The 26,082-nt window shown below is 41.4% G+C and overlaps 3 protein-coding genes across 7 annotated transcripts; all 3 read right to left on the bottom strand.

Moving 5' to 3' along the window:
- Positions 1 to 7,181: 7,181 nt before the first annotated feature.
- arl4d (ADP-ribosylation factor-like 4D) lies at positions 7,182 to 9,821 on the bottom strand. The gene is made up of 2 exons (XM_068304843.1): positions 9,631 to 9,821; positions 7,182 to 8,718 (listed from the first exon to the last, which is right to left on the bottom strand). The coding sequence occupies exon 2, from the start codon at positions 8,592 to 8,594 to the stop codon at positions 7,986 to 7,988; it is 609 nt and encodes a 202-aa protein (XP_068160944.1). The 5' UTR covers positions 8,595 to 8,718; positions 9,631 to 9,821; the 3' UTR covers positions 7,182 to 7,985.
- Positions 9,822 to 10,420: 599 nt separating this feature from the next.
- tmem106a (transmembrane protein 106A) lies at positions 10,421 to 14,223 on the bottom strand. Of its 2 annotated transcripts, none has more exons than XM_068304841.1 (8): positions 14,071 to 14,223; positions 12,790 to 12,964; positions 12,538 to 12,601; positions 12,214 to 12,373; positions 11,625 to 11,765; positions 11,476 to 11,519; positions 11,315 to 11,368; positions 10,421 to 11,013 (listed from the first exon to the last, which is right to left on the bottom strand). In XM_068304841.1, the coding sequence occupies exons 2-8, from the start codon at positions 12,953 to 12,955 to the stop codon at positions 10,905 to 10,907; spliced, it is 738 nt and encodes a 245-aa protein (XP_068160942.1). In that variant the 5' UTR covers positions 12,956 to 12,964; positions 14,071 to 14,223; the 3' UTR covers positions 10,421 to 10,904. The 2 variants fall into 2 exon arrangements, with proteins under 2 accessions (XP_068160942.1, XP_068160943.1); XM_068304842.1 differs by having other exon boundaries at positions 10,422 to 11,013; positions 12,790 to 12,960.
- A 406-nt stretch (positions 14,224 to 14,629) lies between these two features.
- Positions 14,630 to 26,068, bottom strand: nbr1a (NBR1 autophagy cargo receptor a). 4 transcript variants are annotated; one of them, XM_068304838.1, is made up of 22 exons: positions 25,869 to 26,068; positions 25,473 to 25,535; positions 25,325 to 25,343; positions 25,146 to 25,168; positions 24,093 to 24,275; positions 23,762 to 23,839; positions 23,394 to 23,617; positions 23,066 to 23,185; positions 22,507 to 22,806; positions 21,997 to 22,156; positions 21,375 to 21,623; positions 20,328 to 20,444; positions 20,166 to 20,241; positions 19,900 to 20,010; positions 19,091 to 19,270; positions 18,814 to 18,972; positions 18,504 to 18,643; positions 17,929 to 18,374; positions 17,677 to 17,762; positions 17,265 to 17,352; positions 16,904 to 17,003; positions 14,630 to 16,066 (listed from the first exon to the last, which is right to left on the bottom strand). In XM_068304838.1, exons 1-22 carry the CDS (start codon positions 25,968 to 25,970, stop codon positions 15,878 to 15,880), a joined length of 3,213 nt encoding a protein of 1,070 aa, XP_068160939.1. In that variant the 5' UTR covers positions 25,971 to 26,068; the 3' UTR covers positions 14,630 to 15,877. The 4 variants fall into 4 exon arrangements, with proteins under 4 accessions (XP_068160939.1, XP_068160938.1, XP_068160937.1 ...); XM_068304837.1 differs by having other exon boundaries at positions 18,504 to 18,640; positions 20,328 to 20,447; XM_068304836.1 differs by having other exon boundaries at positions 20,328 to 20,447.
- Positions 26,069 to 26,082: the final 14 nt, after the last annotated feature.

Genomic DNA, 26,082 nt, shown 5'->3' on the forward strand with positions numbered 1-26,082 from the left:
GAAATGCTTTGTTTTTATCTATTTAATCAAATCTATTGTGGCTTTTATTCAAGTGCCCACTCAGCTTGTTCATTGTGGAATAAATAATAAGCTTCTAAAGAAATTACAGAAAGACCTTATTAATGCTGGATATCGTCTCTCATCCGTCATGTGAAAATGACCGCGGAACAGTTCATGAATTTTTAATATCCATCCAGTCATAGTGTGGTATGGTCTAATAATAGTCTTCTGAGACTACAGACTCCTGTTCTGGGTGTCAGCCTGCACCTGTAACCGTGGCCTCTCCTCTCTCAGGTTCTGCACAGCAGCTTCTGAAGCTACCTGGGGGAACAGATGCTCAGATCATTCCTGGCCCCCGCCTGTCATCTCGTGCCCTTGGGCTCAGACCACCGGGCGACACGTCGAGTAACGCGATACACGCTTTCCCTTTCCTCCCTCGCTTCGACTTCCGAGCAAAAAAATCCCACAGCACCCGCTGAAAGGGATGACAGAGGATCGTTTTCGTCCTCATCTTTGGTTCTCGGCGTTTCAGGAATGGGTCTGAGGGGTCAAATTGTGCATTTATAGAATATATATCTGAAGCACGTTCCACAACGCAATCTCAAAGCCTCTGAATGTTTAGTTACATTCAACTCATTCCTTTTTTTTTCCTTCTTCCTAGCATTCACCAAGCTTCCATTCAGGTTTAATAAGTTCCTGACGAAGGAGGAACCGTTTGAGTCGGTCTTCTCCACATAGTTACAGATCATTGGATACTCCATTTAGGGTGATTCAAATGTGGGCTATGGGATGTATTAGAAAAACCATTCCCACAATGGCTTTCCATTTGCTTTCCTCCTTCTCCACTGGAACGAGGGGCGTCTGAAGCAACAAAGGAGAACACAATCCTCCTCGTCTCAGAAACAGTTTTGATGGTTTCAATCGAGCACCCAGTTGTCATTATGAAATAAATTGGCAAATTAAAGCTGCACGCTCAATCAAGGAAGGCAAATACTGGCGAAAAAGATCTGCATTTCATCATGTTGGAAAAAAAATAATGAAAGATCTCCATTTATTTCATCAACTTCATAGAGAAAAAGAATCTATTTTTTATTTTCTGTGTCATTTATGTACAGAATATAAATTTGCGTGTGAAGTGATGTGTAGCATAATTATGTGCAGCATGTATAATGTTCACATTGACTACCATAGTATTTAATGTCCAATAAAACAGGGCGTCCTGGTTTAATATCAGAGGAAATTCACTTTTTAATATTAACTCTTTTGCTTACGCTTTGTCTTCTTCTGCTGTTAATAAAGAGGTAACAAAAACTAAACATGTTTGACAACAGACTAACTGCTCTATCCTTGAAAATATAATTTTCACAAGTCAACTTTAAGTGACACTGTGGACTGATATAAAACAAAGAGTTCCGATTCCCTGAATCTATTTCTCCCATCTGACTTTTTAACACATAATTACTTAACCGTTTTGCAGGTCATGCACACGCAGGGTGTTAGCGTCCATTACCCCCCCCAGTCTAGACGAGACTTAAGGTTATTTCTGACCTGCTGGTCTCATTCCACTTGTGATTTCTGGCAATTCTCCCAGCACCAGGTCCGTCTAACAGGACTAAAGCAACGCTGGAGGACTTTGTGTGTCAGCGACACACACGGAGGCTGGTAGACATGTGATCAAACACACAGCTAGTGTTCACACACACACACAACAGCAACACACAGGCACACAAAATGAAGTCATATTACACAGCAGCTTAAATGTCAAACTGGTAGATTATTCTAAACATAGCTGATAGAACAGGATAGAAACCTGTGAATGAATGGAGAGAGAAAGAAAATGAAGGATTTGATGTAAATCTCTGGGGTGTATGGTGACGAGATTTTGGCACCCAGTACAGTTTTAGAGACCAATTTCATTTCCAGGGCATCATTTTCTGCCTATTTTTTTGACACACATGTCTGCATCTCATGCACATTCAGAAAACACCTGCCTCTAATGTCCCCATGAAATAATATCTCTTTATTGTTACACATGTTTGTGTTGATCCTGTTGCCTAATTCTTGACAAAAAGTTGAATATAAGTCAACTTATTCCTTTAATAGTTTAATATTGAGAGGGAAAAAAGTCCTTTTCCTCAGCAGTATTTCCTCGTCCTGTTTTATTAATGGTCCATGTCATTAAGCAGCAGGGCTGCTTTGTTCAAACTGGGGCACCAACCTCTCAAACACGATGTGAAACTGTAGGTCGGGCCAAAATATGAGCAACGAGAAACTGTGCCGAATCATTTACGGGCAGCTGCCTCTTTGTGCATTAGAAACCCCATTCAGTCCAGGTTTAGAGAGATCTGAGGGAATGACCACATCTCCTACGGGAATGAACTCAGCATTAGGTTGTCCTATGTAGTCATTACCACCGGAGAATTGGAACGTCACCATCAGCCATCAAACAAAGGTCATAAGATTCACCGGAGCGCCGTGCCCGATCCGAAATATCCTCACTAACAGTGCAATCTTTGATAGAATGACATGAAAGAGCCACAGAAGCCGCGATGGCTTGGATAAACAAAAAGACCACTATGGGATCCTCATTTACCCAAATACCAGATCTGATCCGCATGGGTTCCCCTTTGGTCAAGATTGCTGGGTCCTTTACCACTTTGCCGTTTTTCAGTTCACATGTAATTATATAGAGATTGCAGCAGCACAAAGAATTCACCAGAAAAGATGTTTACAATTATTAATGAGTATAATTTAGCTTTTGCGTCGCTTCTGCATCATGTCTGGGGAAAATAGACTGGGTGTAAGTTACAAAATGAATAAAAATGCACCGTTTTTTTTTTCTTTTCGTTAAACATCCTTTGGAAATAAAAAGGAAGGAGGAAAAAGAGACAGGGGACCAGAAACGTGATGGTAATCTCAGCACCTATCAAGGAAATAAAAACCTTCCCAGCAAGACCAAACCGCTCTGGGGGTTCCTTGTTTGGCTGCCAGCTCCACGCTTCACGTGTCGTCCCCGTCTCACGTTTTCTCCTTATCTGTACGAGGCTAAACAAAAACCTGGAACCCATCCATTACAGCTGTTCCCCTCACAGGGGTCCCACACTGGATGGAGCTCTGATCTCCATCGAGGCAGGACGCAAAATCAACAGCAGTCACGTGGAGAGAAACAGGGCGACCTCAGATAACAAGTATTTGCAGTGGGTTGACTCATCTCCTCTTCAAACATATCTGTGATTCATTGCCTTCACAAGGCGCAAATCCTCTTTAATGTGAGTTAGGTGAGACATTAAGCTGAGAATAAAATCACCCATTCCCCATTAAAACACAATAAACATGAAATGGTTTAGTCTGGAGCAGCGATGTGAGGTAAGTGAAAATAACTACTGATGTACTTTCCTCAAGTGTGCCACATTTTGAGACATTTTATTTTCTATTTAATTAGGGAATGCATTTTATATATCTGCTGCATTCAGGTGGAAACATTGGAACACTTTATTAGTAAAGATTCAACTTAAATTTGAGGTTAAGTAGCATGTTTATAAAGAACTAGTAATGCATTATGGGGAAAAACGCAGCAGGAGTGCAATGAATGGACTAAACCAGATCTACATTGTTTTAATGTCACACATAAAATGCTTTAAATACATATATTAATTCATGTGTTGTATTTTTGCAGACATACATGCATGTAATCAGTTCACCACTCAAGCCCTAGTTGTGCTGAGTCCATCTTTAACCGGGGCGACTATTTATGTCCCACCTTATCTCATTAAATCATTGTGTTCTGCTATATCGAGCCACATAATTCCTAAGTCAGCACATTCCCACATCCACCCACTGCCAGGGTGACACAAATAAACGTTGATTTAGCGCCTCACAGCATGGCTGCTCCACAATCTGTGTTTCAGTTCGGAGGCTTTAAAAACGGCACTAACAGTCAGGATGAAGAGCAGCTGGGGTTTAGAAGTCGCCGGGCGACCCAGATAGCCGGCATGTGCCAGAAAAGAGTTTGTGGGTAATTCAGGGGACCCAAGGCGATGACGCAGGTCTGCAGAGCGGTACCCTTGAAATTAAATAGGTGTAATAAACAATGTTGGGTAATAAAGCAAAAACGAGAGGCGTCACTTTGCAGCACCTGTGCATCGACGCGGGAGGATCACGAAAACCGATTTTCAACGTCGTACCTCTGAGATGAAACCATTGATGAAATCATGTTTATATCACGGCGCAGCTGAACACAGTGATGGAAGGGCCATGATTTAAATCAATGTGAGGCCCATAATGTTCCTCATGGCTCTCATGAGCCATGAATCATCCTTGACTCTGAGTCAGCAGGGAAACAAGTATAAACACTGCCTGACTTGTGACGCGACGAACTTTATACATAAATGAAATAAAAGTGATTGCTGTCTCTCAGTCGACGGCAAAGGATAAATTAAACCGATGATTCCGACCGTGTGTTTTGTTGACGGTTTGATCCACTGGGACACACAAACCCCACCTCCTGCGACATTCGCCTTTTTTTAAATTGTTCCAGCTAAGAAATACGACCTTTGCGTTAGTTCTTTCTTCACTTATAGCTCCTGTGGTGACAGACTGCTCTATGTGTTGATGTCAAGCTTCATCCTCTAATCCCTTCCCATCCATTCAGTCCCACAGGCTGAGCTCTAAATGAGGGCCAAGTGGCGGTTTTACAACCTTTTTCAGGAACGATCCCTCCCACAAGCGTTGTCCCTTTTGAACTATCAATAGGCCGTCGCTCTGCGGTGTGTCTGTTGCTAACAACCAACTCTGTAAAATCAACCCCACTCCCCCTCCCTCCATCGATCGGTGATGTCAACCGGGTCAATTTCCGAGAAAAGACCCCGTTTGGTGTGAAATCTGAGACATCTTATTGGAGATTGACTCCAACATCAACAAATCAGGGCAAAGTAAAAGAGTAAAAACAAATAGAGGTTTTCAACAAATATAGAGCCGAAGATTAAACAACAGAACACACACGGGGATAAAGAAATGACAACATGACGAAATGATGGGATATATTGGTGATCTCAGGGTTCTACTATTGATCTGATCATCTTTGTCTAATCTTCCTGCCTGCTCAGCAACCCCAGCTGGATTGGACATTAAGCCACAAAAAAAAAAAAAAAAAAGCAATCTGACCCCCACCGCTGCCCTCACAGGTCACCTTTTAGTGACTGCCAACTTTAGGTTGTCATGGTGATGGAAAATTATGTCTCTTAAGGCCCTCCTTGGATGGCTTTAGAGGCTTTGTGGCCAGCGCGTCATTGTTTTTCATTATAAGGGCTGTAAAGCGACTGCAGCAGAACATTATTGCTCGGCTGTTATTTATCGAGACGTTTGGTAACTTTGTTGCTGCATCCTTTAATATCAGTGCATCGTGTTTTTATGAGAAGAGGAAGGAAGGGATGTTCACAGCTCCACATTTGCACTCCTGTTTTTATATATTATATAAAAAAATCTACATAGATGAGCTTAAAATTTTTCAAATTTTTAATTTGCCAAATATGAAAAGAAGGTACCGACAGACTGAAAACCATTATCGTGCTTTATATTTGGTGCTAATGAGCTCATTTTTTACATACTAACATGCAAACCCTTCTAGCTGAGACTGAAGCTGAATATTCTGGTCATATTTCAACACGTTTTTTTTAAAAAACCCCAAAAAAACAGAAAAAACACGTGCGTTCCTGAGCCGACCCATGCAAACATGTGTTTTTGAAGCCCAGTGGTGAATCTGTGTTTGATTAAGGTCACATGCTTTCATGGATCCCACCAGAGCTGTCCGACTACCCCCATCAAATCCCTGACACATTATTACCGGGGCTTTTCCTTTCAGGGGATTCTTGTCAGCCACGATTCGTACCAGAAGAGGTAAGACAGAGACATCAGGGAGGCTGTGATGAAATACACAAGGAAAAGCAAAAAAAAATGAGAAAAGCTCCCTCGTTTTTTCCCCCCTCGAAGCACGGACCATCATTTTCCGACCCGATAGGCCGATCTCTGCCCCCTGCACGCCCACGGCATGTCTCGGCTTTCTTTAAAAAAAACGTCGCATCACAATGCTAATGCATTCAGGCGCCAGCTGCTGCGCTGAGGATGATTCTGCAGAAGACATCCTGGAAAGTTTTAATGAGCTCATCGGCGTTAATAACACGGCACGGCGAGATGGAAGAGGGGTCAAGATGAGCTGGTGTTTGGCCCCCGCGGTCTCTCCTCTCATATCGTATGTAAATGCATCCCTGTCTGTTTTGACAGGTTTAAGAAGCCTCAGCAGGAGGCAACAGGTCATTATCTCGTCATGTCGAGCGAGAAAAATATGCAACTGGAGCTTAGGCACACGGATGGCGTGCACAAAAGGTCAACAACGTGACCTTTAGGTCGACTTGTGGAAATGCAAATAAACTAAAATCCTTCATCACAAGCATTTAAATGATGCTGTTATAGCAGGTTTAATGGTAAAATACTTTGGATTTAAAGAGAAACCAGACATAGAGAGGTGTTATAACTCTTCATTCTCTTCCTCGTTCTTGCGTCAGAGACAGCGGGGCGGGTCAGCCGGTGCCGACGGGGGCCCCAGGTGGCCTCGATTCCACAGGAACACACACACACACACAGGAGCGCACAACCGCACCTCTGAACCACCTCACCGCTAATTGATGCAATTACAATGTCAGCAGCTGGCAGACAAGAGAGAGGGAATTAAAGCGAGGGGAGGCTTTGAGGGTTCGTGTGGGGGAGGACAGAAATCTACCCTACCCCTCACACGTTAAAAACTCCCAAAGGTCTCATTTGCAAAACTGGACTTCAAGCTCAGGATGCAAAATAAATTATTTTAAAAATGCAATCTCAGATTTTTATACCACCTGCTCTTTTAATACAATAATGTAATCCCTTCTCCGGGTGTTATGGGAACATTTTTAATTATCGCTTGACAGACACGGAGCAGCATTACTATTTATTGGGACACCTGAGGAACTGAAGTCCAACATTTGCATCTCTTTTTTGTTTTTTGGAGCAAAATCTGAGTGTTTAACTTAAATTCTCCACTATAGTCACTTGCTTGTAGTTTTAGGTTGGATTTTCTGAGCTTTTTTTTTTTTTTGGCCCCACTACAAACAGCAGCTTTCTGCCAAGAGCAGTAAAATTAGTTGAAGGGTTGAGAAGCTGAAATAATGGATGAAAAGAAGCTTAGAAATGCTGTCAAACTGCGTCACAACAAATGACCCCGTTCATCTCATGTTGATACTTTATTAACATGAAATTATTGACTCTAGCAGCCTGTTGGAAGTATTTCTGCAGATAACTGTGCCTGAACCATAAACGCGTTCCTTCATTCTCTTCCATTAATTACAAGGAAAGCAATGAATGATCTGTGCATTGTTTAATTTATTAATTAATCCCTGTTACAAAAACACTATTGCCATAATAACCGTAAATTAAACTCTGCGACCGTGAAGGGAAGATAGAATTTCTGTTTCCATGGAAATTAATTTTAATATCTTTATGTGCTTCATCAACTTTGAGCTCACATTGATTTCATTTACAAAAATAATTAAAAAAAACAAAACACACACACACAAACAAAAAAATGTGGATCTGTGGAACAAAAACATAGACCTTGTGAAAGATAAAGACATTTCATATGCATTCACAAATTGGTCCTACAGTGAACAGTTCCAACAAGTGTAAAAAAAAAAAAAAAAGCACTTAGTTTGGACTAACTGCTATCAAGCTTCTCTTTAAGTCTATAAATTAACTCACAAAGGGCAGCTGCTTGATGGTAGAATAATGAATATGTCAATACTGCTTCTGTTGTTATGAGCAAATCCATTCCTCCTGAACCTAAGGCTGTATGTAATTGTTCAATTGTTGGCACAAATCGCTCTCCCATTAAAATGGGACCATTAAGCTTGGAAGTGTTTCACCGGTGGATAAATCTCCAATGTTAATGTTCCAGGAGTTCATCGCTTCCTGTTCCTGTTGTGCTTCATCATCTTCTTCCTCTTCAGGATCATCTCGTAAAGTTTCTCCAGCCCCGCCTGGAGGCCCTGCCCATCCACGGCGCTGCAGCTTTGCACGTGATGCAGAGTGTGCACGCTCAGTTCACGCACCGAAAGCAGTTTCTCCACCTCCGTGATGGACGAGGCTGAATCCAGGTCCTGCTTGTTGGCCAGGATGAGCACGGGGACCCCCTGGTTCTCAGATGTGCGGGTGATCTTATGGAGCTCCACTTTGGCCTCCTCCATCCTCTCCAGCTCAGTGGAGTCCACCACAAACACCATCCCGTCTGTCCGCCGGGTGTAGGACTTCCACAGGGGTCGCAACTTCTCCTGACCGCCCACGTCCCACACCTGGAAGTTTACGGTCCGGGACGTGGCCACGGCCACCTTGATCTTCTCCGTGTTGAAGCCCTTGGTGGGAATGGTTTTCACAAACTCCTTCAGTTTGAGCCGGTAGAGCAGAGAGGTTTTGCCGGCCGAGTCGAGCCCGACGACCACCACATGGAGACACTGGAAGTTTGGCAGGAAGGATGGCTTGTTCGGAGCCATATCAGTCAGCTGGTTCCCCATGATTGCAGCCAGCAATTCACACCTACTTCGAAGAGGTGGCAGATTCCTAATTTAATCCTTTATCAACAGATTGGCATTTGCTCCCTGTCCTCGGAGGCAGATGGGATCAGATGGTGCTGGAGACCTAGATAAAAACATATATACACACACACACACACAGAGTGTGTTAACATTTAATGGGGAAGACGGTGGCTCCTTCAGGAGCGTGACTTTTTGCTGGCAGTATTTCAGTATCGCCTGAGGAATACGGAGGAATGGAAAGGATTATCATCGGAAAGCGCTTTAATTCAATCAACGCAACTCTTCCTTTTTCAGTTCACGCCGGAGACTTAAAATAACCCACCTGTCCGCAACGTGTATTCCAGCAGCGTCTCTTCTGATTGTAACAGGAGAAATATCTTGGGCTTTCATTGTCACATTACAGATCCAAACAACAGCTAATTGGGTGGCTGAGGATATCTAGAGTCTAATCCTCTTAAGAAAGATAAACCTGAAAGGCTTAATCTTGGGGGCAGATTGGTTTCCATGCAGCGGATGGATGATATCTCTGTAATGTTTCTCTCTAATGTTATGAGGGCTGCTGCAGCAGCACTAATCTGGTTGTTGTTGACATCCTGATAGCCATCAAACAGCTGCCTTTGGACAGAATACAGACAACGCATGTCTGCAGAGGGATGTTTGTTTTTTACTCAGGAGTATACCGGTGTGCTACACACACAATTCGTGCGAATGTAAATGCATTTCTGTGGTTATTTTTTCAAAGAGGTGAATTGCCTCCTTGTGCATCAGGGGTTTTTTTTTTTTTTTTTTTTTTTTTTTTTTACTTAACTATAGTTAAAAGTTAAATGCGTCACCTCAGTTTCCTTCCCATCCAATACACGCATGAATTAAATAACAGAACGACCAATAATAACCTGCGAGTGTTCAAATATAACCGGACAGAATCAGGTTCGGTGCTGTCCAAATGCACGCAGTTCACAGTGAAAGCGCCTGAATAAAATAGTTCCCTTTAAAAGATGGATGAAACGAACATTACCTTTCAAATAGGCGGCGGAAGCGTCACCCGAAAGCAGTAAACACATCCATCGCTAAGTTGTAAACAAGTGTTTATCCCGGCGGTCACATCCGCTGCTCCTCCTCACGTCCAACTGCACTGACGAGCTCTGAAGAGGCTCGAGCCCACAGCGCCTCGAGCCTGAGTGACGTCACATCCGCCTGGATTAACTAGTCTACGCCCCCTGCCGGTTGAGATGTGAACTGCCTGCACCGAACCGATGAATCACTGATCAACAAATCAATTAATTTTAAGTGCTTATTATTCAAAATGTATATATTACCAATTTATTACATTACTCTGGTTATGATTTATTATCACAGCGGTATTTCTGTATTGTATGTTCTGTATTTCTGTTTTACTTTACATCACAAAAATAATACACAAAAGCAAAAAACAAACAAACAAAAAACAAACTATTTCTCTAAATGAAAATTCTCAGGGCTCTCCATCCTTGGTGTCAATAAAGTCTCAGTATATTTAATGACCATCGATGATGTGATTGATTGCCTATAATAATTCAAATCTGAGGTTCATGCGTATTTCTCTTCCAAGCAAATAAAAATACCAATAGACATCGGGTTTCTTTGTAGGAAATCAGTCGTGTCACTTCTCCAATTAAATGTAAGTTGTGTTTCTTTCTGTTTGATTATATTATGAGGGGAACAAAGTGTTGCCTCCACCCTGTGTCCAATCTCATCACCCTAAATCAAGACAAAGTAAATTATGCAGGTGCAAGTCAATCTGAAATTTTTAAAAATGACAAAGTCCATGCAGAATCAAAAATGCTATTGTTTACTGCGGTGCAATGGAAAAGATTAAAAGTTCATACATTAGCATCCAATTTACACAATATACTATAGCATTCAGAAAAAAAAAAAAAATACAAAAAATATAAACAAAAATTAAAACAGCCAAAATAAGTTGTTTCAAGCATTATTCTGGAATGACTGGCTTTGGAATGGGATTCTTAATGAGAGAAATTATACGTATAATAATTTACTGAAAGCTTTCACAGAACTGCTTTTTAAAGCATTTATGCCTTCATGTTATATATTAAACCATCAATATATTTAATTTTAACATGGTAGTGACTAATTAGATCGTTGAGGTATTCCAAAACAACATGCAGAATAAGAAAAGATGCATTTTCACAGTAGTTATCATTAACAATTCACATCCTTCACACAAGAGATAAAAGTGCTCCCCCTGAATATCAATATTTCACACTTCTGTTTTTTGGCATTGTGATTTCATCATGCCATAGGATGTGGGATTGTTGAATTCTTGCCACAGTCAATATATTCAAAGGTATCCAGAGACAACTGCTCTGTGTGAGAGAAATACGAAATATTCATAGTCATTCTGTGGAGGGAAAAAGAGAAAAGACATTAGGGAGGGGTGAAAGAGGCACGTGCTTCAAGATTCATGATGTTTAAAAGCAGCATTATTCTTTTTTTTTTGCATATATTAACAAAACATTAAATTAGGCAAGTAACATTTTACACAATTACTTATATTACTTATAATTACCAGAACAAGGTTAAAAGGAGAGTGAATATTGGACATTTAAATATTATATTTCAAATATAAAAACTTGTGACGTATGTAATTATATATTATATATTTGTCACAAGTTCAACAGTTGGTTGTGATTGACACTCACTGCAGCTCCAGAAATAAGGTGTGAATATTGATCGATTCCGATCTGCAGTAAGAGCTGAAAGGGACAGAATGAGAGTCATGGGCTGATTTCAGATGCATAAATAATATAAATTATTTAAAAAATGACAAAAACATGAAAATTATAGTATATTTAAGACTTACTACAAGCCTCTATCTGTGACGAGCATGTCATTTGTAAAGGTGTACTACAAGAAGGGCAAGAAATGAACAGCATGGCAAATATGTTAGCAATACATTTCACAATTTATTTATTTATTCATCTGTTTATTTATTTGCTGAGGGACACTCACCGATTTCTTAGACCTGGTTGCGATGGCAGTCAAATTACATATCTTAGTCTTTCCAACGACCGCGCCAGAGATTAAACTCTGAACGTTAAACTCTTCAATGTGAACTGGAACAAAGTTGGTGTTGGTGACGTTGATGAGGTTCTAGGAGAGGAAAACACAGTTCACATTTCTGCCATTAAAGTCTTATGCTTCACAACTGCAGTAGCTCCAGGTCATGTGATTCACAAAATATGGCTCGGCAAAGGTCAGTAAGTTGTAATATTACAGTGTATACTAGAAATCACAGGACAAAAAAATATTTAATTTCATTATTTCATTGGTTGTTTTTCTTCACTGCACCTCAATTGTGTTTTTAAGTGTTTCCTTCCTTCTAAGACATACATCTTTTACATTTGGGGACATATGCTTGTTTGCTTGATTATTTACCAACCAGTAACAGCAGTTAATTAGCATAGCTACCTTTGAATTTAAATCATGCTTGTCAAAGCTGCAAATACTAAGCCAGACTTCATGCATGCAGATGCTACAAGAAAGAAAAAATGGCTGCAGATTTACAGTACATGCATCTGACTGGGCTAGTGTTACTCACAGTGACTTGTATTTCAACTGTGAACTGTTCTGGGGCGAAGTAGATCATGACTGACAGCACAGACACAGGAGTCAGGGTGACGCTCCGGGGGAAGAGGAAGAAGAGGATCAGACAGCAAAGAAGAAGACACACCACCATGGAGACACACACATACAGCTTCCTGAAATTAAACACAAAGTCCACGTTACCAAGTCATTGTATGCATGTACAAGATGTAAACATATGAATATAGTTCTTTTATTATATTATATATTCATTATAATAATATTAAATGTTATTATATTCAAGCAATCAATGGATAATTAATATCAATATTATCCTTACGTGCGTCTGGGGTTCAGCCTTACATCATTACATGGTATTACAGCAACAAGCTGGTCTTCGTGTCCTGACAATACAATAAACACAAATATTGTTTTGTTTTCATAAAAATGAATGATGCAGCGCAGCCGCATGAACAGTTTCCTTATTTGTTGATTGAGAAATAAAATATTCTTAAGTTTGAGGAACGATGCAACACATTCTCCTCTGAATATCTGGGTCCAGTCTCTTAAAAAAAGATTCCAGAAAACTGACCTCTGGGGATCCGTCCGATTCCACGACATGTGGGGCAGGAGTCGCTTGTCGAGCTTTCATTCATCGAACCATATGGAGGGAAGAACCTCAGTGATTTCACCTTCTCCATCCCCTTTGTCAGATCAGGTCCGTCACTGCTTTTGTTGTTTTTTCTCGGTACAACCATGACACCTTACTCCAGAAAAGAAGAAGAGGAAAGGTAAAACATCAATATGGAGGAAATCTCCACCCTTTTTTATAGTACATGTAGGATTAATGTCCACAGAAAGCCTCCTGAGTGACTTATAATGTCATCACAAATGTTTAAATGGCCAATAAAAGGTTCTTCTTGTGCTATCTGTTTGGATACGAGTCCACAGTCCACATAATTTTACTACTTTAAAGTTCAGGAATGTATGCCTGTAAGGTTTTCCACATAGTTTTAAAAATATATATATTATTATTATTATTTAAATTGGCTCATGCTGTATGATGAAAGGGTGTCAGGAGCAGCAGATTAGAAATTATACCTAAACAGGAAAATCATATTTGTGTTAATTTCCCTCAAACTGATAACAAACACGTGATGAAGATTCGGTCAAAGAATTAGTTGGTATCTCTTAATTTACTTAATTTGAACAACATCATTCTAATGACGTCACCCCCGTGTCTGCCGTGCCGTGGGGTATGTAAGCGTTCACGCAGGCGTGCAATTCAATAATGTGTGTACCTAACAAAATAATTTAATGCATAATTAATACATGGATTATTTACATACTGGACAAACATACCAATAAAAAAACAAAAACAAACAAACAAAACGGTACCTACTGACAGATAAAAGACAAAGATGATCAAACACAGTAAACAGAAATAAACGTTTGGCATGAACGCTGACGCTTCCGCGTCACGCATGTAGACCCCGATCATGTGACGTCATCACGCTCATGTCAACAGGTGCGACTTTTCACAGTCACATGATAACCTCGTACGAAACAGGAAATTAGGCAGCGTCTAACTTTCCAAGCATTTTAGAAATAATAGAAATTAAAATGTTAATCAAAAGGTTCTAAAGGTTATTTGTGTGAATGAATTTATTATTTTAACTGTTAAGACATTTTGACAGAACAGTATAATTGTTAGATCGTCTAGTTTCCAGTCAAAAAACATTTTAGTTGATTTAAAGGGGTCCTATTATGACAAGCCTTGCATTACCTGTCGGGCTTGTTTCATGTGTTGTTGTACTTTTACGGAAGAATTCAACACGCACTACTTCAAACGTGAATCAAAATGAAGACTTACCTCTAAACTGGACTCAGATTATTCACCGCTTCAAGTGAGATTGGGGTTCTGAAGCGCTAAACCGGCGGATTATTCATTGTTTGGGTTCGGAGGAGTTCTGACTCCGTAGAGCCGACGCGTTTTCTGCAGAAACAAAACCGAGTGGGAGGAACACTTCCTTCTTTCTTAAGCAACAGATAGTGCTGCAGATCACATGTGCACTGATCTACTCACCGTATCACACACACATGCACGCCCTCACACACACTTAACACGATTAGATTAGCCTCTTTTGATCCTAGAAACTACATCATGGCAAAATGAATTTATGGGGTCAGTGCCCCCCCAGTGCTGAGTTTAGAACAAAGTGCATCCTATTTTACAGGAAAGGCAATTTCTTCTTGAAATTGCTCTGGTCTGACTTTTATAATTTGTTTTGTATCTTTCAACTCCAAGAGAATACAGTATGACTTCAAACTTTATCCTGTTACATTCATGAGCACATTTAAATTAAAATAAGTTGTACAAAGCGTGGTATTGATGTATGTGGTGTGGTTTAAGTCGAACAAAGTACACTGGAGATGTGCAAATAGTTTATTGGTGGATTGACAGAAGGGTATTCAATGTATACAGAGGAATTTGACAAGCATATAGTTAGTAGATATACTGAGAATGATTTTTAAGAGAATGTTTCTTTAAAACATGAACAGTTTAAACTAAGAAAACATGGTTCAACCATACCAACACACTCCCTGGATAAATAATAAAAATGAACAGAGACGTACGTTAACTTAAATTTGAACACTCACCCCACACATGTAAAATCACGACACTTAAGTAAACTAAGAATCATCTTTCTGAAAGGCAATGTAATGTGATATATTTTCAATATACTTGGTTCCACTATGAGACTGAGGAATGTGCTGTTAAAGACGTCACACCTTGAATTTACGACAAACAACTGTTGCTATAGGTTTTTTTTTTTTTGAGAGGGGGGGGGGGTTGTGGTTCGATGAGGATGTTTGAAAATGCAGGCAGGTGGGGGTTTTTTTTTCTTCAAATGATGCAAAAAAAAAAAAGCACACCATATTCCACTGTGACTGTGCTAAGACCACAAGAACATCACTCATCTCTAAAGCCTCTACCTGACATGCAGGTGTCTCCTAAAAAGCGGTAGAAAACATCCGAGCCTGAACAGCGATCCGTTCTTAAATGTTCTGTATACATTCTACAGGTCGACGTTTAAAATAACAGTACTCTGATAAAGAAAAGATTGCATTGTTTAGGCAGATTTCACTAAGACAATTAAGAAAGTCTTTCTCACTACTGCATTGCGGACCCTTAACACCGAGAATATTCACGTAGCTTCAGTAGAATCATCTTAAATGCGAGCCGGCTTGTCAGATCATTTTTTTAATGCTCTATCGATGAGAAGGCTGAAGCCGACAAAGTATTTTTCAGCGCAGAGGGAGCAGCTACAGCAGCCACACAAACACAAAGATAAAGAGCTGAGGTGCACACTTTTGTCCCGTGAAATACGGTCTGTGCACCTTTTGAGCAACACTTTCAGCTCAACAAGGCTGATAATAAATTACAAGTATGGAGATGTGCTAACGACGTCAAAAAGTTGGCGATAAATGACAATAAAAGGCGAGAGGAGACTTTTCTCTCTCATTAACCACGTTAAAGTAAAATAATTTTGTAATCACCTATGTTCTAACCCAAACCAACTATAAATCCTTCGCAAAGTGGATAACATTTTTTCCTCTTTTGAAACAATTATAAATAAAACTGGACATTGGTGGTTTTCTCCGATGGCGCCCCTCCCTCAGCGCTGAGTGTTGTCGGCTTTGTTCTGGCTGTCTTCGGCCATCTGCACCAGCTCGTTGACGGTGTGCAGCAGGCTGTAGCCGTGCTTCCTCAGCAGACGCTGGTTGAGCCGCTGGTCTCTGAAGCCCATTTCCAGCAGCATTGCCATCATAGAAGGGTCCTGTCGGGTGGCTGGATCAATGCCTCGCTGGAAGGGGGAGGGGAGGGTTTTTTTAGGACAATTTTTCTAAATCTCCAAAACGAGTCAAACTGGTTCAACACTTGAGGAAGTTATCAAAAAAATCTCCTCAGATTACACAAGCGAAATTCCTTCTATCTACAGTAGAATGAATATACTGCGAATATCTACAGGAGACAGCAGTAGCTCAGTCCACTAAGTCTTGGCTTGGGAACCAGAAGGTGGCCAGTTAAAGCCCACTGGTAGCTGGAGAGGTGCCAGTTGACCTGAGTACTGCTGAGGTGCCTTTGTGCAAGGCACCAACCCCCAACTACCCCCGCTCGCTGGGCGCTATGTGGCCACCCGTCACTAAAACATGACCAACACTGTTTTCATTTTGAATTAATGAGCGTCATGACTGAAGAGTTATTAATTCAAGTGTTTTCAATTAATTAATCTCTTCATCATTTTGAATACACAAATGGTTTATAGAGAACACATTAAGTATGTAATATATTGTTAATTAACTTGCAGAATCTGCCAGACGGCTATTTATAACTTTCTTTTCTGACACACATAAGCATTGACTGAATCATTAACTGCTGGCTGCTGTGTGGTAGAAAACAAAGTTAATTTGTCGTTACTGAACTCCCTACAACTAAACACACAAACTGTACAACCAAAAACTTCCCCATACTGGTTTATTTTTCTATTTTCTTCTAATATTTACTGTTTATAGCTCTTATGAGGGCAATGCACACTGGAAATGAGACCTTTCTCTATATCATTATTTCTGATAGTGAAGATAAAATACAGGAAATGGGAGTGAGGGGCTCGACATGTGGCAGAGGCTGCTGTGTGATGTACCTGAATCGAGCAATTTGGTCCAGTGAAGAGAGCTTTATAAGCAGACGCTGCGACAGAAAGCGCCCCTTTGACCAGTCCTTCCGTGATTCCTCCTTGGGCCCTAAAGAAGATGTGGTAACATGGAGTTACATAACAGTACTGCGATGGTAACGGTGTGTTCCAGACACAGGAAAACATATAGATGTGCAGTTTCTTTTTTCATGACTAGGACTGTCACAATAAAGCAAGCTAAGAGGTGCATCACACTCCTGCTATATGGTTATACTGAACATTGTCAGAGCAGATTGTTATGTAAAGCTTACGCTTGATATTTTTACTCAATTACTTGACAAATGTTCATAAAGCATTTTGCATGTTGCACCTTGGCTGCAGAGCATTGCTGGGTCTGGGGTTGTACGTCTCGAAGGCACTGGATGCTGAGCCTGCTGATCTTGACAAACCAGATGACACTGCAGAGAAAATAAAAAAGGAAATAACAACACACGGCACTCACGCATCGCTCTAGAGGAGGAAGAGGACATCTTTCTAAGGCCATAACCTCTAAAAGCTTGTGTGCCAGCTCACTTCCAGCACCCCTCAAAAGGAGGAAACTCCTCAAAATAGTCAGTCATGTCAAGACAGTCTCACGGAAGGTCTTGATGCAACACAAGTGTAACAACTGAAGCTGAAACTATGGCTGAAGATGCTAGAACTGTAAATATCGTGTGTGTAATGCCTTTGAGCTGAGAAACTGCAATGTAATTATATTCAATGTTTGAAATAGTAAAACTCACAATTCAAGTGGACCCTTGGCTGGTTTGGCTCATACAGTTCACAGGCTGGCGGGCTGGGGTCCTCAGCCAGGTACAGAGCCTCAGACCTGAAATACACAGAAAACCCTTAAGAAATATCCTTTTATTTTACACAATTTAAACAAGACGGACAAAAACTCACAACACAAAGTATTTATAAAATATATCGTAAATTTGTTTTATAGATGCTTGAAGATTCTGGAACAGAGGTGTCACCATTTTCATCCATCTTACCTCGGTGAGTAGAGGGTCGGCGGAGGAAGCAGGGGGTCCGGCAGCACGGGAGGCGGAACTACCTCAGGGGTTAGTGTCATGGCGTCAAGGGTTTGAGAGGCACACAACATCTGGTTTACGCTGCTGTGGATGGGAGGGACGGGTGGGTGCCTCGTGTTCACTGACAAATCCTCCGCAGTGACCTCCTCTGTCCTCTCCTGCCTCTCTCTCAGTGTTGCTACCACGCCTGATTCAGAGGTGGTGTCCTCCTCCTTCTCCTCGTCCTCCACCCCCTCCTCCTCTTCCTGCTGTGCATGTGGATTGGCTGCGGTCACAGCAGCAGTGTCTGCCTGTGAAATGGCAGAACTGTAGATGGACTCGCCAAGAGGCCGGCTGGTATCGAAGCAGTCTGGGAGGACGATGAGGTAATCATCGCAGGAGGACACTGATGACGTCTGGCTGCTAACCTGAGAAACAGGAAAATGGGACGGTCTTAGTCGTATAACAACTAAAGTCACCTGACCTCATTACACCAACGATATATGTTATGTTTGTCCTTTAAAACAAAACACAAATCTAAAAAGTTCAAACCTCACCTCCTCCCAGTCTTCTCCTTTAGTTCCAGCCTCGTCTTTCTCTTGACGGTCCCTAATGTCATCCAAGCCCAAGACCTCGTCCTCCTCATTCCCACCATGTGAACCGTTACGCAGAGTTTCATTCTCTTCCAGCAGCACTACTTAGAAAAAAACAAGAAAATGAGAATCTAAAGATTTAAAGTGAGGCCTCATACTGAATACTGAAGTTATGATGGGGAAAGGATTTATGTTTTCATCTTTTTCTGAATAAGACAGCCTTTGAATAAAATGTGAACTGACAAGAATAAAATCCAGGAAGTCGTTGTCTAACCTGGCTTTGTTTCCTGTTCGTGGGGGATCTGGTGGAGGCCTGTGTTGGGAAGCTGCACTGAAGTCTCAAGTCTAACAGCACAGAGTTCTTCATTTCCTTCTTTCACTGCCCGAGTCTCTGCAGCTTTCTCAATGCAGAAGTTGGGACCCCGGGAAACAACTGTGCAGATTTAATGGAATTAAGAAAAACAATGAGAAACTCATCATTAAAGAACCTTTAAACAAAACGAAAAAATATACTGTAATACTGTTCAATGATATTGGCATCGCATGATCACCCTGTGGCTTGTGGCTGCTGTGCTGGGCTCTGCGTATGGGTCTGTGATCAGGGGCCTCCTCCAAGGTGAGGGAGCGGATGAGTGTTTCACAAAGGAACTGAGCTCCACTGATCTCTTCCTCCCTGTCGTCCTCTTGGGACACAGGCTCCAGCAGCTCCTTCTGCTGCCTTACTTTCATACCTAGTAAGTATTAGTAAAATAGATGCAGTCTTACTGGGGAGTGTACTATATTTGTAGCGGCAGAATAGCTGAGCCAAACTCAGGGGATATCACATGAGGTAATTTTACACAGCTCCAACTAAGCCATAATTAACTCTTTTTCTACGTACTGTATGTTTAAGTAGTTGTGATGTGGCTCGTTGAACCCTGACCTACACAAATCAAATTTAGCCTAAGACACCTTTTCCTTATTAAATTTATCATTACAATAATAATATCGTGATTTTATTCGTCCCTCGTAGGGGAAATTAGTTTTCCACCCTAGATAATTACCACATGCGTATATACATGAGGCCTGAAACACACACACACACACAAGAGGCCTTTAGGCATGCAGGGAGGTAGAGTGGCGGGCTGCTACCTCATGGGGCCCCCCTATAAGCAACTTGTAAGGGGACGATGCCTTGCTCAAGGGCACCTCAGCAGTGCTCAGGAGGTGAACTGGCACCTCTCCACTTCCAGTTTAAACTCCAACCTTTTGGCTCACATGGGTCTTGAACCGGCCACCCTCCGGTCCTCGGCCCAACACTTAGCTACTGCCGCCCCATGTTATGCCAAAATACCATGAAAGGAAGCAGTGGGAGTCTTACCAAACAGTTTTCTAACCCCTTTGACCTCTGTGTTCTCTTTTATCTGTGAACTGATGGCCTTCTCCATCACTGATGTCTCGTGAGGCAGAGGGGATATGCAGGGTGTCAAATCTGAAAGTTATTCAGGGCAAAACAACATTTTACCCACTAAAACCTTTCTATTAAAACTAAAACAAGTGCAGCCATTCTCTATCCTACGGAATAATTGTCTCTTAGTTCTTTATGAATCGACTTCTCCAACATGTAAAGTGTGATGTGCTGCTTACCCACAGGGGTGTTGTTTGGAACCTTCTCCAACTCTTGCACAATATTTATATCCAACAACTCAAATGAGAGTAGATCCTAAAATAACAGAAGTACAGAGAGAGAGTAAATCCTGTTGCACTCATCTATTACTGGTGAAATGGTTTTGGTCATTCCTTCTATACCTGTGCAGTCAGCAGCTCAACTGAGGGAAAGTAGTAGTCTTCATGGATCAGGTCTACAGACAAGCCATGACCACTGTTCTTGGCCCAGGTCTCCTTCTCCACTAGTCTGGAAGCCTCCTTCTGAAGCAGACAGGAGAATGGAGTCATTAGTGTCGCTACAGGGTGCATTCGAAAGAAACCCTTTGTGTTGTTTATCTGACAGTTAATATTTTAACAAGTTCAGTGTCCTTAAGGCTTCCAGGATTATTCAAGAGTATCTGGTTCTTCAAATTGTGTCTGTTTACAGATATATTAGTTACATTTTTAAACTGGAAAGATGACTAACACACACTGACTTAAACTTACATGTTCAGGTTGAACCTAAAAGTAATTACAAATAGAACTCTGTACATTTTACAGCAAAATGTCCGAAGTGACTAATAACTTGACAAACTGTTGCAGTTAGATGGGATGGAGAACTTTTTTTCTACATTAAGTTGTGTTCATGTAGTTTTGTTTAGTGGTTTCCATCCAGGCCCCTTCAACAGTTCATCAGTTGAGTCTAAAGGGCCATTAAGTGACTGATGGGACGTTCTGCTACACACATCTTCTCAGTCATCGATTTTTGAGGTTATTTGCTTTTTTTTTTTCTTTTCATTAAATTCTGACTAATTTCCCCTCAAAAAGTTACTTAATGAGAGAAAATTTGGAGTGTTTGGAAATAAAATCATTATTAACTGAAATTGTTTGTGTAAGTAACTAGTAACAATTATTTCGAACCACTAAACTTGCGCTGTTACAGGTAAGCTTATTCAATGTTTTCTTTTTAAAATCAGTCAGGCAACGTGTGAAAGAAATGTATCACAGTAAAAACGATATTTTCCTTTTGATTATAGTAGAGTAGAAGTTTAAAGTGAATCAAAATGACTGAGAAATCAAGTACAAGTACTTAAAAACTGAATATGGTTAGTGTGCTTCGTGACTCAGTTTTTACAAATATTAACAGAGTCTAGACGTATCAACAGCTGATGTTCTGCTGCACAGGGTGTCACTGAAGAACAGACTTGCCAGTCTTTTGTTTGGATGCCCCAGTGCGTTGCGGCTGTCGCCGTGCTCGACCACGATGCTGCACCAGACACGAGGGCCAAACTGACAGCCGCAGTGTGCCAGACGCCAGTGGGAGGTGTACGTCCCCTCCATCACAGGCGCGACAAAGGCCACACTGACCACTCCCACTTGTCCGGGCAGGAGCGAGGGGACCGGTACCTCCCGCCTCTCCCCCGACGCCAGGCCGAGATTCCCCCACATGAACGCTAACTGGGTGAACGTACACACAAACAAAAAAAAAAAACACAAAATAGAAATACACATGCGAAAAAGCACAAAGACAGATGCATGCAACCAAAGTCACACGGCAGAAAAAGAATACTCAGGTGAGGGATCCATACGCACCCACACATCCGAACAATGACAAAGACTAAGAAACTTAAAGCACAACTTAAATTTAACTGAATTGAAATAACAAAAACCTCAGACAAAGAGGGCATTAGTCGAATTAGGCAGGGTAAGAAATCTTAGCTGAGTTAGTGGAAAAGAAGTAGGTAATGAGCTGAGTGGGGCTCAGTGTGGAAGTGAAGCGGAGGGGCAGAGAGAGAGTGGAGCCTGGCCTCTCGAAGGGTGAGAGAGGTACCTTAGTCTCTGAGGTCCAGCTGATAGTGCCCGAGTTCCTCATCTTCCAGTATTTGATGAACTTGGTACCAGGCTCCAGACGGGTTCCGTCCGGCAGATTTTCATCCAGAAACAAGGCAGCCATAGTGGGCACCAAGGACGTGTGCGAGAGCCCGGGATCCCTAGTTTCAAGTGTACAGAGCATTGTTGAAAATAGCCCTGGTTTCTTTATAACACCCATCTCTTTGCTCTCTACGAATCAAAAAAGCAGGACCCCAGATTTTTTTGCAGCTCAAAAGCAATTTTTCTTAGAAAATCTATGAAGCAGCAGCAGCAGCAGCAGCAGCAGTTTTCACATTGAGGTAGTTCCAACATTTTCCACCACCCCAGAGCAGCCAGCGTTACACTCATACAGACTAGATTACAAAGATGGCATATTTTGATTTCTTGTCTTGGAAAAATGACTTTATTGCATCCATGCTGGGTTTGAGGTACCCAGCACTGTCGGACGCCCTTCCAAGGTGGCGCTTACTCTGGACTGGAGGCCTGGGGATCAGGGACCGGGGCAGGGATGGGACCTTGGGCTGGGGCTGGACCTGAGGCTGTATCTGAGGCAGCAGGGGGGGGCAGGGCTGGAACCTGGGTTGATGCGGAGGCTGTGTTTGTCAGGTTAGCTCTGCCTGAGGTAGAGGGCCCACTCCACTGTAGCCCCCTCTTCTCCAGTCTCAGTTTCTTCTTGATTTCCTTCACTTCAGCTCTTAGCTGCCTCCTTTCAGCTTTGAGGCGCTGTCGCTCGGCCTTGCGCACTGTCCTGTCTCCTCGCCTTGGGAACCTGGTTTGAAATGTCATCAGGAACACCTATTTGTTGACTATCAAACGTTTATTTTTCCAAAAACAAACACATACACACTCATAACTCCATATTTACAGTAAGGTAGCTGCTAAAACATTTTTGTCAATACTGCTTCGCATCTAATTATATTCATGTTTAGTTCCATTATCATAGAAGAAGCGAAAGCAAAAATGGCTAAGTAAAAATGTCTCAGTGTTTCCAGAAGCGGGAAGATTTATCCTCAGTTTCGGGGGTTTACCTAAACTCTCCCGACATTCCATGCTCAGGGATGGACAGAGGTGTCTTGGTTCTCACAAGGTTGTGGCTGGGGTCATGGCTATGTCTGCACAACTCACACAGGATGCAGGATGGGCATACACTAGCATGGACAGAACAAATACATCAGATAATAGACTCGAGTAAAAAATTGGTCATAAACAAAGAGAAAACTGACAGACCCCAAAATTATGTGCTATATTTAAAAGTATTCATAACTGGAAATTAAAGCCTTTTGCATACATAAACCTCTTCCATAAACCTTTCCAGAGAAAAACATGTCTTTTTATTACTGTAGGCAGCATGTCTACCTGCACTTGTAGGCCCCTTCTGACGTGAGTTTGTTGCAACTACTGCAGTTTGGGGTGTAGCCAAGGGACCCACTTGAGGTGGAAGGGCCCGGTCTGGGTCCTATAGGTCCACCACTTGCCCCGCCGTCCTCACGCAGTCCATCAGATGATTTGTGGGTGCAACATTGGCCGGAAAAGTCACTGCACATCCTCTCCACTACCTCTTTCACCACTTCATCCTTGAACTACATAAAAAAAGCATATTTATTTGAGTAAAAGCCAAACACAACTACCGTAATTTTGAAAAATTGATAATTAAATATAAAAGGTTAAGAGTAAGTAGGTTTTGGTTTTAAACTGATTGTTTGAAAAATTTATTGAAATCTTACCTTTTCCATATATGATCTGAACCACATGGGAGGTGGCTCATCCTCAGGTTTGTTCGCCTTGGGGTCCTTAATCGTGACCTACGTCAAAGTATATCAAACTTGCATTAAACCCATGTATTCGTAGTTCAATTTTCAGACTCTTTTGAGTTGAACCTGAGTTAAGTCACTAGACACAAGATACTGACGTGTGTTTAACAGTGAAAACTGACAAATCCTCTCAAATTGGAATGAGAGATTATTGTCTGACAACAAATACATCAACACTGCACGTGTGAGTGGATAAGGAAGAGGAAGTAGAGAAAAAAAAAAGTGAATCCATTTGGTTCCTTACAGCTTCTCTCTCCGGGGTGACCTGTGTGCCTTTGTCCACTGTTTTGACACGTGACGGATAAGGAGGAGCAGGGCGGAGATCTCCTTTCAGCTCCTTCACTTCAGTCTTCAGTGGGCCTCCACAGGCCTGTCCCTTCATCTTGTACACATTCATGTGCAACTGGTTCCCCTGCTTCTCAGCACTCTGCATACAAAATAAGAGTGTTTTACACAACAAGCATGACATTGCACAAAAAAGCAATTCCAATAAGTTGCACATAGTTGGAAATCCTGCAGAATTGCTACCTTCTGCATGGGGAAATAGCATAATATTCTTCACATTTCTAACTAGATGAATTCAATGATGAAGAAATACACAAAACAAAACCCACACAAACATAAAAGGCTTGATAGTGACTGTATTTGAAGGCATAGTCTGTGGGGGAACTTAGTGTAAAAATGTCATGAATGGATATCCATGATGTAGGTGGATAGGGGTGTACAGACATAATGTCATTACAACTTGGAGAGTCAGGTTTGCACCTGGCAGCTTTGTTGTTTGCAGTTATGTCTGCTATGAAGACGTGCGACGACACACTGTTTCACTGAACATAATCTGACCTACGATAAGCTTCCTCACAAATCTCTGAAGATTTTTTGATCAGTGCCTGAACTCAAAACTGTTGCAGCAATCCATTTCTTTATCTCTACTTTAGCTTTTGGCAGTCTTTAAAAATAAATAGGAGCATTCTGCTACTGAGTGGGTGTAACTGCAATGACATCACCTCATGGTAACAAGACATACTGAGCCTCTCTTTGATAAAAATGACTGGAATGGTGTTACATTGGTAGGAGTGCGGTCACACAGTACCTGCTGTTTTCAAACGAAAACAGGTTGACTCATGCAAGTAAAGGCACATACTTTTCAATCTACGTTGTCATGATTAACTTCCTATTTCTTATTTGTTTACCAAGTTTGCCCATATTCTGCACCACTTCCTCTTTGATTAACAAAACGTGTGTTGTATGCTGCTAAAACACGCTTTTCTATTTTACAAAAATTCAGTTCCAGTACCTTGATGGCTTCTTCATATTCATCTGAAAAAACAAACAACAAAAAACAAATCAACAGCAAGTTGCTTGGACAATTGACTTGTATTCAATTAAAACCTCTACAATCTGTAGTTACAGTCGGTAGTTACTTGATTTCTACTTAAAATATATTGCAAAATTAGGATTAAGTATTTTTCTTACCTTGGCTGTTTATACAAATCTGAAATAAAGAGAGATACGATTGAAATAAATCAGTAATTTTACACGTAACTAAATCCTGTAAGTTTGTGAGTATAACAAAGTCATACAGCTTTAATAGGATCGGGTGGATGTATTTACACTTTCTTACCTCTTCATTATCCTCATCGTAATACTTGACTTGAAAATGGTTGATCCCGAAAGATGCTTTGATCTGAAATTAAATTTGAATGAGTTTGGATTCGAAACAGAGAAAAAATAACATTTTAGAACAGACACTTTTTTTTCCTCACACGTGTTATGATATCAAAGGCACAATGAGAATTAGCTCAACGGCTAGCGAATGTTAGACACGTTAGCAAGGAACCCTTCCCTTTGTACGCTGTAAATTAATTGGTAGCTTAAACAGACTATTTATACACACATTTTAGAGTAAATGTCGAATGTCCTTCAGGTGGTCTATTGTTTACGTGGTTAGGCCATGTCTGGGCCTGCTTTTCACCAAACTGCGCCAGCGTTTAGCCAACACGCTCTGCTAGCAGCTTACCCAGGCTTCAACGGATTCCCACTCCAATTTGTCCAAATCCTGCGCCAGAAACCTCTTTACGTTCCCCCGAAAATTCACTTTAATGGTCACAGGCAGCCCCATGTCAGCCGTTTATGAATATATAAAGGCTATCATTTGTTGTGACACCAGCCTATTTGATCCTTGTTGCCCTCGACTGTCTTTTCTTGTTTACATCGTCAGCTGCGTCTAGAAA

This window comes from Antennarius striatus, chromosome 21, assembly GCF_040054535.1.
Source record: "Antennarius striatus isolate MH-2024 chromosome 21, ASM4005453v1, whole genome shotgun sequence".
NCBI classification, from domain to species: Eukaryota; Metazoa; Chordata; class Actinopteri; order Lophiiformes; family Antennariidae; genus Antennarius; species Antennarius striatus.